Source organism: Gavialis gangeticus, unplaced genomic scaffold (genome assembly GCF_001723915.1).
Source record: "Gavialis gangeticus isolate Ggan-Ray unplaced genomic scaffold, GavGan_comp1, whole genome shotgun sequence".
Classification (NCBI taxonomy): Eukaryota; Metazoa; Chordata; order Crocodylia; family Gavialidae; genus Gavialis; species Gavialis gangeticus.
In genome coordinates, this window is record NW_017729005.1 from 1,761,961 (window position 1) to 1,771,284 (window position 9,324).

At 47.9% G+C, this 9,324-nt stretch overlaps 1 protein-coding gene and 1 long non-coding RNA gene across 2 annotated transcripts in view; one reads left to right on the forward strand and one right to left on the reverse strand.

The window, feature by feature from the left end:
- The window catches only part of LOC109291540, a 9,914-nt gene extending 6,544 nt beyond the window's left edge, over positions 1–3,370 (reverse strand). The window contains exon 1 of the long non-coding RNA XR_002095878.1: positions 3,189–3,370. This is a non-coding gene — a long non-coding RNA (uncharacterized LOC109291540). The remainder of the gene's footprint in view (positions 1–3,188) is intronic.
- The window catches only part of ABCB5 (ATP binding cassette subfamily B member 5), a 93,673-nt gene that overhangs the window by 9,041 nt on the left and 75,308 nt on the right, over positions 1–9,324 (forward strand). The window contains exons 3-4 of the mRNA XM_019508539.1: positions 6,916–6,976; positions 7,463–7,613. Coding sequence (XP_019364084.1) covers positions 6,916–6,976; positions 7,463–7,613 — 212 coding nt within the window. The remainder of the gene's footprint in view (positions 1–6,915; positions 6,977–7,462; positions 7,614–9,324) is intronic.

The window sequence follows — 9,324 nt, forward strand, 5'->3', positions numbered from 1 at the left end:
CCCTCCTCCAGCATGGCAGGGCTCAGCACTTGTCCCCCAGCCATCTAACGTGCTACGAGGCGGTTCTCCTGGCTGCGGACCACATGACCCTTGTCCACTGTGATCCCCTCAATCCTGCCTCTCTTCTTTCTTCGCCCTCAGACAGCCAACCCCATGACTGCATTCAACTTGTGGACTTTGTTTCTCTTCCCTGTCCTGATCTTTCCGATACCCCTCTAACTAACCCTGACCTCATTTTCTACGTTGATGGCTCCTGTTTTCGAGATAATCATGGCATTCTCCGAGCTGGCTATGCTGTTTGTTCTGATTATACTGTTGTTGAATCCACTCCTCTTTCTGTTACTAGTGCTCAAGCTGCTGAACTCATTGCTCTCACTCGTGCCTGTCACCTTGCCACTGAACAATCTGCTAATATCTATACAGACTCTTGCTATGCCTTTGGTATCTACCATTCTTTTGGACAGATCTGGAAACAGCAGGGTTTTCTTACTTCTGCTGGGACTCCCATCTCTCACCACCGCCTTATTACTGCTCTCCTGGATGCTATTCTCCTTCCCTCCACCCTTGCTGTTCTATGGTGCAAAGCGCACACTGCTACTGATGATCCTGTGTCTCTGGGAAACAATAGGATGGACACTGTGGCCAAGACCACCACCCTGTCAGAACTCTTGGCTCTGCTCCTTCAAGCCACGCTCTACCTCTCTTCCCCTGTTTCCCCTGACCTCCCCTTTCTGCAGGATGCCACCCCAGATGCCGAAAAGGACACCTGGATCTCTGCCTCATCAATATCAACTTGAATGGGGACAGCTACATGGACACCTGAGGGGCATCCCTCAGTGCAAAGAGGATGGGTATTAGGATCAAATCCCACCTCCTTGGTTCGTCCTGGGCACACCAAAATAGGTGTTTAATTGTACCATTTAGGCATTTTACCAGTCCGTTGGTCTGAGGGTGGTAGACTGTGGTACAGAGTTGCTGTATCTTCAACAGCTGACACATGGTCCAGATAACCCTGGACATAATGTCCATCCTCCGATCCATGATTATCTCTTGGAACTCCCACACAGGACACCCATTTTAATAATTCCTCCACAATTCAGGGGGCTGTCATTGATCGTAGTGGTATAGCATCAGGGTAGTGTGTAGTATAGTCAATGATGACTAAAATATATTGGTGCCCAGCACTACTCTTCATTATGTCTAGTGCTATCCAATCGAAGGGTACCTCAATGGGCATCAGTTGCAATGGTGCCCATGGGGACTGTCTCTCTTGGACCTTTTGACACTCAGGCAGGCTTCACAATGCCACATAATGTCATCCCTCATCCCTGGCCATAAAAATCACTGCCCAACTCTGGTCACTGTCTTGTCTGCCCTGAGATGGCCACCCATTGGGCTAGCATGTGCCAACCACCATACTTTCTCGCGGCGCCTCCAAGGGACTACTAGCTGTTGGGTCCACTCCCCTCGGACCGAGCATTTTGTGACTCAGTATAACAAACCCCAATGTACCCAAAAATAGGCATCACATATGTCCATCCCAGGCCATATGGTTTCTTCCTCCACCCAAGCCACTTCTGTCTCTCGGACCCTCTGTAGCTCACTGTCCTCCTCTTGGGCCATCCAAAAGTGCATGCCCTCGGCACTCATCCCCAGGCTAACCCACTATTCCTCATTGGAGAAATCCGAATCTTCTTCTGCTATCCAACCTTCCCCCCGGTGCCGTCTTCCATGTCTTAGTTTTTCCATATGCACTTCTTCTAATACTTCATAGAGGGGTGGCCAATCCCTTCCCACAATCACCTGGCCATCCAATTGTGGGGCCAGCCCAATGCATAATCTGCCCTTACAACCAGCAATCCTCACATCCATGAAGCCCCTTTCGTATTGTTCTGTTTTGCTATGTATATAGCACTTCCAAACAGGAGGGCACCATTCAATAGCACTCTTGGGGATCAGCCCTACCCATATCAGTGTCTGGGAGCAGCCTGTGTCCAGTGTAGCCTGTAGTGGCTTGCCTGCCACCCACGCCATCACCATCAGATGGTCCCATCCCTCTACTTCTTGGCCGCGTACGAAGCTACAGTCCATTTCCTTGATTGGTTCATGGGCCTTATGGCACTCCTTCAACCCCACCATTTCTCCAGCAGGTCTCCACTTCTCCAGGGCCCCTAGGGTGCATTCCCGAGATACATGTCCCATCTTACCACATTGGTAGCATACAATTTCTCGCCTACTATAGCATACAGGCCCCCGTCAGGGCTCGTCCTCCCTCTTAGGGGTCGTGCCTGTATTTCTGTAGCTCTTTTCCCACAGCAGTTCCCCTTCTGAGGCAGTGAAAGCCTCTGCAATCCTTAAGGCTTCAGCGGCCAGGTGAGGAATGTGCCAGTGCACCCATAGCTGGGTGTTCTCATCCAGATCCTTTACAAATTGTTCCAGTAGGATCTGGTCAGCTAGGGCTGCTCAATCAACCTTCCCTAGTGGTACCCATTTATCTAAGGGATCTTTTAAAAACTGCATCCAGTTTTGGGGCCTGGGGTCTTCCTTGCTCTTTTGGGCCCGGAACAATCTGCGATAGTGGTTTGGGGTGAGTTCTAACCACTGTAATATTGCAAAATGATTGCAAAATATTTGTAAAATGATTCAATGTAGGCCTCTACATCGTCCTCTAATGTCATACGATGCATTCAGAAAATGGCCCAATTTTGGCACATCCATTCCTGTTGTTGTATGGCTTGTTGTTGTTGGACCTCAAGCACTTTTGATACTGCATGCAACGTTTGGCCTAACAACTCAATCTGGAGGTTTAGGTTCACCTCCATAATCATATCAGCCTCAAGGGTTTCCCTGGCTCCATCATTCCTGGCCAATGCACCAAGTTGTAACCTTCTGTGCCTCTCCCTCCAAGCATCATGTGTCTGGATTTCTTTTGAACCTCACTGTAGCCTCCTGGGCTGCACAGCCAGGCTACTGGGAGCAGCCTTGGGTCAGCTCCCCAGGGGTCTCACCTGCCACATCTTCGATGGTAAATAGTATTCTAGTGGGAGAATGGTGTCTGCTCCCGTCTCCCTTGGTACTCTCCCTTGGTCGTCCTCACGGCTATTGCTTCTCGGGGCTCCACCTCCCCTACAGCATGCCTAACACCAACTGTGAAGTCCGCTGGAGCTGGTGGTCTGGCCCTCCCCAACGCTCAGTTTCTTAGGGGCTGTGGCCGTGGGCTACAGGTGGTACTTGCACCGAGTGTCTGCCGTGGCCCTTCTGTGCTTCCCAGCTCATGCAGTGCCTGACTCCGCCTGGGTCTCAAACCCCCTTGTCACATTGTTTCCTCCCTGGGTTTGATACCTGCCATCTGGCATCCGTGTCCAGGTTCCATCTCCGTCATCTCCGGTGTCCCAGTCGCTCCTGGTGCTGGCCTTGGTCTACGTCAGCCTCGTAAGAGACTCCTTGGGCCCTTGCTGGCCTGGCTTGCCCTCTGTGCTCCCCTCTCTGGGGCGCCACTATGTTCCCTCCTCTTCAAGGTCACCTGGGCTCTCTGGCCTCTCTAGGCTGGTGGGGGACACTTCTTCCGGTCTCGCCGGCTTCCTTCCTGCTGGGCCTTTTATCCCGGCACCGGATGGCCACATGGCCAATCGCCCCAGCACGCTTTTACAAGGCGTGCCCAAACAGATGCGGGAGCTGTTCCCAGCTCCTCCTGGCTCTGCCATGGGTTTTTCCTTTGATATTCATCTGCAGTGGCTCCAGCCACTGAGGTTTCACTTTCGCCGCTATCGGCTGCCGGCGTAGTGTCCTGCTGCCTCTTTCCTGCCTCCAGTAAGTTTCTTCCACATGCTGCCTTAAGGATAATGTGTTTGGTTTCCAGCACTCCACATGGATGTTTCATTGTTAAAATGCAAGTTTATATTAAAAATATAAACAAACCTGTGGAAATGTTTGGATCCATATTAGTTGCTTTGCAGGAAGCAACTGCTAAATTGTGGGCCAAGATTTTTTAAATATCCTTAAATATAACCCATTGGAAATAAGATTCTTGTCCAATGAAGTTATATATATTTCTTATATATATTTATTTAGTTTATAAATGTAGAAAATATTTATATATATTTATTAACTGGCTAAAGCTGATTTTTATATGTGATGTAATGTAATATAATGTAATGAAATAATTCATCTTTAGCCAGTTAATAAACTACTTACATTAACTGTTGAAAAATTAATACTTAACACTTGGACTAACTATCCAAAAAAAGTTTTATTACATTTATTTTTTATCATATTAGCATACTTTCATGCTTTCTTTCCAACAGAATGGGGCCCTGTGGAAAAGTGGTTAAGCTGTCCCTGCAGGGACATGCATGGGTTTCACCCTTACTCTGAATTTCTTCTGAATACCACTTCCAGTTGACCCAGGTGCAAATTGGTATCTGCTCACTCAGGGAGGGGAGTTGAAAGTGGCTGGATACCAGGGCTATGAGAATTTCATCAAGCGTTTCATTTTAAAGCTGTTTTGTTGTGTTTTGAGCTCAAAACAGCAAAATTGAAATGAAACAAAAAGCATCGAAACAGCTTTAAAACAAAATGAGGGCATTTAAAACATTTCAAAAGTGTTGAAACATTTTGAGTTTCAAAGCAGCCCAGTGGTGGGAGGCAGGGGAGAGCCAGGGCTGTGTTCCGCGTGGTTTCACAGCCCCATGTTGCTCAGCCTAGTGGGAAGTGTACCCCTGGCTCTCCTCACCTTCCACCACTAGGCTGCACTCCATGGAGCTGGTGGAACCAATCAGAGCATAGCACCAGCTCTGTCCACCTGCCACCGCCAGGCTCAGCTCCGTGGGGCTGGCAGAGCCAATTGGAGTGCAACCCAGTGGCAGGAGGTGGACAGAGCCAGCCTCCTGCACTGGGCTGAGCTCCATAGGACTGGTGGAGCCAATTGGAGTGCAGCCCAGTGGCGAGAACCAGGACTTTGCTCTGCCTTCCACCACTGGGATGAGCTCCATGGAGCCCAGCAATGGGTGCAGGCTGTGCCTCATGCCAGTCCCAGGTGGCAGTGGCAGCCTCCTGTCATCCAGCACAGATCTGGGGGCCCACACCCCTGGGAGAACTCCAGCACAGCCTGGCAGCCCTCCAGGGGGTGAGAGCCCCTGGATCTGCACCCCGGATGAAAGGAGGCTCAGGCTGCCTCTACCACCTGGGGCCCACCTGGACAAGATTGCCGCTACCACAACCTGAGCCTCCTCTCATCCGGGCCACAAATCCGGGAGCTCACACCCCTAGGAGGGCTACCAGGTTGTGATGGACTCCTCCAGGGAGTGTAAGCCCCTGAATCTGCATGCCAGATGAGGGAAGGCTGCCACTGTTGCCAGGGACAGGCAGCAGCAGCAATTTTCTCCAGCGCTGGGCGCAGCCTGCACCCAGTGTCGGTCCCAGGTGACAGGGCAGCCTCCTCCCATCTGGGGCACAGATATGGGTTCCTGAACTCCCGGGAGGAGTTCAGCACAGCCCCACAGCCCTCCCAGAGGTGTGGGCCCCCAGATCTGCTCGCTGTGGCCAGTGGCAGCATCTGTCTTCCCTGGTGCTGGGTACGGGCTGTGGCCAGTGCCAGTCCCAGGCAGCAGCGGCAGCCTCCTGTTATCTGGTGCAGATCCAGGGGCCTTCACCCCTGGGGTGTGAGCCCCGGATTTGCGTGCTAGATGACAGGAGGCTGCCACTGCGGGCAAATTTTGCTTTTAAGATCTTGAGGTGCAGTTTCTGAGAAACTGATGCACCTATCTCCTTGAAACTTGGCAGGCTTCATGACCTCAGAAGGGGCTACCATCCCTGCAATTTGCATTTAAATCAGGCAACAATTGACAATGTTTAAGGCATTTTCATGATTCCCCATTATAGCCTATGGGCAAAAAGTCGAAATGAGTCAAAATGGCGAAACAGTTTCAATGAAACAAAACAGGACAGTGCTTTGAAATGAAAGAAAATAACAAAACAAAACACTGTCCCTTCAAAACAGACATCAAAATGAAATGATGGTGTTTCGCACAACCCTACTGGACACAACATAAACCACATCAGCCCTATGTGTAGCCGTAGGTGTAGTTGGCTATAGAAACTGTTGTGCTTTAAACGTGCTAGTCCAATTGACCATTAACTCCATTAACACCATTGGGCTTGACCTTTTCCTCCCAATAAATAAGAGTAGGTCCCTCAGATATAATTGCTTGAGTTTGGAATTGCTGGTAGTAATGGGGATCCATAGTCTGGGTCAGATTCTTCCCTATCTACTTGCTTGAGTAATCCCCCAAAATCAATAGATTCCTTATCTGAGAAAAGACTGTTCAACTGGATAAGAGCATTTGAGATCACCAGATGCTATAACCCTGATTCTGAAACTTCCTCCACATGGAGCAGTTAAAGATCATGGACTTACTTTGTGTTTTGTGTTTTAAATGTATTTTATACTTTGCCTATATCTTATTTGACATTCCATTAAGTTTCAGCAGCTTAAATTTCTACAATATTTTGGGTTAAAGTGGTGTTGGAACAAGGTCCATTTCTTGGAATTACCTTGGAACTCAGGAGCAGGTGCCTATTCCCTGCATAGCCACAAGCTCCCTGTATGACCTTCCACAGGTTGCAGAAAGTGGGGAAAAAAAGACTATTGTAGTACATGACAAAATTCACTAGACACTACTATCTGTAGACTATCTACTATCTGTGCCTTGGTTATTATCAATCTTCAAATGAGCATACTACTACAGTACTCACCTACTTTACAGAGTTGTGAAAGTAAATCCTTTAAAAATTGTGAAACATTCTGAAATTCTGGTAACTCTGTCAGTATGTAAACTACATAGCAAACCAAAAATATGTATATTTGTGCTTATTTTCAAAATAGAAGACATTCAGCTTTCAATTTATATCTTTCAGGCCACCCAACAAAAAGGAAAAGAAAAACAAAAATCCAGAAACCATTGGTCCAATCACAATTGTAAGCAAAAGATATTTGTAATTAATTTAACTAATGCTGTTGGTTAATCCAGTGTTTGTTCATGTTGTGTTTATATTGTGAAACATGTGTTACTTTTTTTCAATAGTCATATTATTCAAGATTCTGTTGAATCATTTCATGTTAGTATCTTTGGAATTGCAGTTAGACCTGTTCTAATAATTATAACTGCCCCATTCCTTATGTATTATCCCCCAATGTCAACACTAAGCAGTCACCTCAAATGGAATGTACCATGGGAAAAATGCCACTTGAACTTTTCTATATACCTTTTGTATTTTCGTGGATAATTTTGTTATAGACAGTCCTAAACAGAATATTAAGTTATTAATTAGAGTATTAAGTCCCTAACACTTTGTTTAATGTATTTTAGTTTATTTTATTAACATTCTGACAAACAAGGAAGTCATAATAGTTTCCACTTGCTGAAATAATCTGATGGTTTCTATCTTTTACTGTTTCCACCAGTTCCGTTATGCAGATAGTCTGGACATAACTCTTATGATACTGGGAGCAGTAGCAGCAGTAATCAATGGAACTTGTCTTCCTCTACTGTCACTGGTTTTTGGTGAAATGAGTGATAGCTTTGTGAATAATTGTCGATCCTACGAAAATGTTTGTAAGGATGTTATTAATATATATTATCCAGAATACTTTTGATATTTAATTTGCTTCTATAGGAGCCTGCTTCTCTTCATAATTATGTTCCTCTTTCCCACCTGTTTTCTTTCTTTTCCTATGATCATTTCAGTTTTCCTGTGAAAAAGGTTTGAACATTAGTCTGATTTGTTGTGTATGTTATTGCCATGACAGAATTTTGATTTTTTTCCCGGCTAAATAGTGATCAGCTTATTTTAGACAAATATGTGAATAGCAATGAGACTTTGTGTAGCTTAGTAGATTGTTTTTGTTTATTTTGTTATTTTTGCATGTTTAAATTTAATTTATCAAGATCACATATGTTATGGGTGAACTTCTTCTTTTCTATATACAAACACAAGGCTTACACAGAAGAAACAAAAGGCTGAATAAACCTTGACAGGACTTGAGTGCTTTTGGTACTTTTTAAACCCCACTTTATAACATTAGGCAAGAGCCTCATGAAGAAATGTTTGTTGAAGTGTTATTCACTTAATCATTTTTCATTCAGCTATTTTCTTTATGTGCTTTACATATAATATGGGCCCACCAGCTTCACTAAATGTCAGTAAGTGTATGTCCTATTAAAATAATGGCTTACAGAGGCTACTACCATGGGCTGCATCCTGTGCCGCAGTGGTGGCAGAGTTGGCGGTGGAGACTAGGCTGGCACTGGTAGCAGCCATAGGTGGCAGAAGTCTGGAGCTAAGGGGAATCAGCACCCCCAAGCATGGGGCAGTGGGTAAGGCTGCAAGGCAGCCCAGTCATAGGATCCAGGTGGCTGCAGCAGGAGTGGGGAGGGGTGCACACAGGATCACAGCCCAGCATATGGATGATTAGCAGCACGGCAAGCAAGTATCAATCTATTAGGGGAAGGGGCTGAGGGCAGCAGATCAAGGCCCTGGTGGTGAGGGAGGGAGTGGGGCACAGGCACAGGCTGCAGTAAGTGGGGTCCTGGCTGGGCCAGATGGTGGGACAATCAGAGTCCAGAGAGCTCATCTAGGGATGCCGGGAGGCTCCTGCCACTGCACGCACCCTGGCAGAGGCCAGGGGGCATGTACCCCCCCAATCTGTGAGCAGGGCAGAGGTAACTGCTGCTGAATGCTGGGCAGTGCTCCCTGCTGCAGCAGCCCCAGGAAAAGTGCAACACCATGTGCCTGGCACCACTGGCCTATGCTGCACCCCCTGCTTGCCTGATGGGGGGACACAAACGGCATTGCACAGATCTCAGGACAGCTGCAGCAGGGAGCAAAGCCCATCACCCAGGGGCAGCCACCTTTGCCCCACTCACACATTGGAGGGCATGTGCCCCCCAGGCCTCCGCTGGGGTGCACACAGTGGCAGGAGCCCCTCATGCCCCTGGATGAGCCGCCCAGGCTCCAATTGTCCCACCACCTGGCCCACCTGGTCCCCATTCACCCCAGCCCCTGCCCTGTCTATGCGCCACTCCCTCCCTCACTGCTGGGGCCTCGAACTGCCCTTCCCCCACAGACTTACCTTACATGCATGCGCTCAGCCCCACCCCACCCCCAATAATTTTTTCTCCCTCTACCTATGGTGGCAGCTGCTATTCTTGCACAACTAAGTAGGAGCCCAGGGCTAATTCTCTGGTTGCCTGCCACTCATTATGCTACTAGTGGCTTGTGTGGCGGGGCAGGAGAGGGGGGTCCCTTGCTTAGCCACCCACCCCC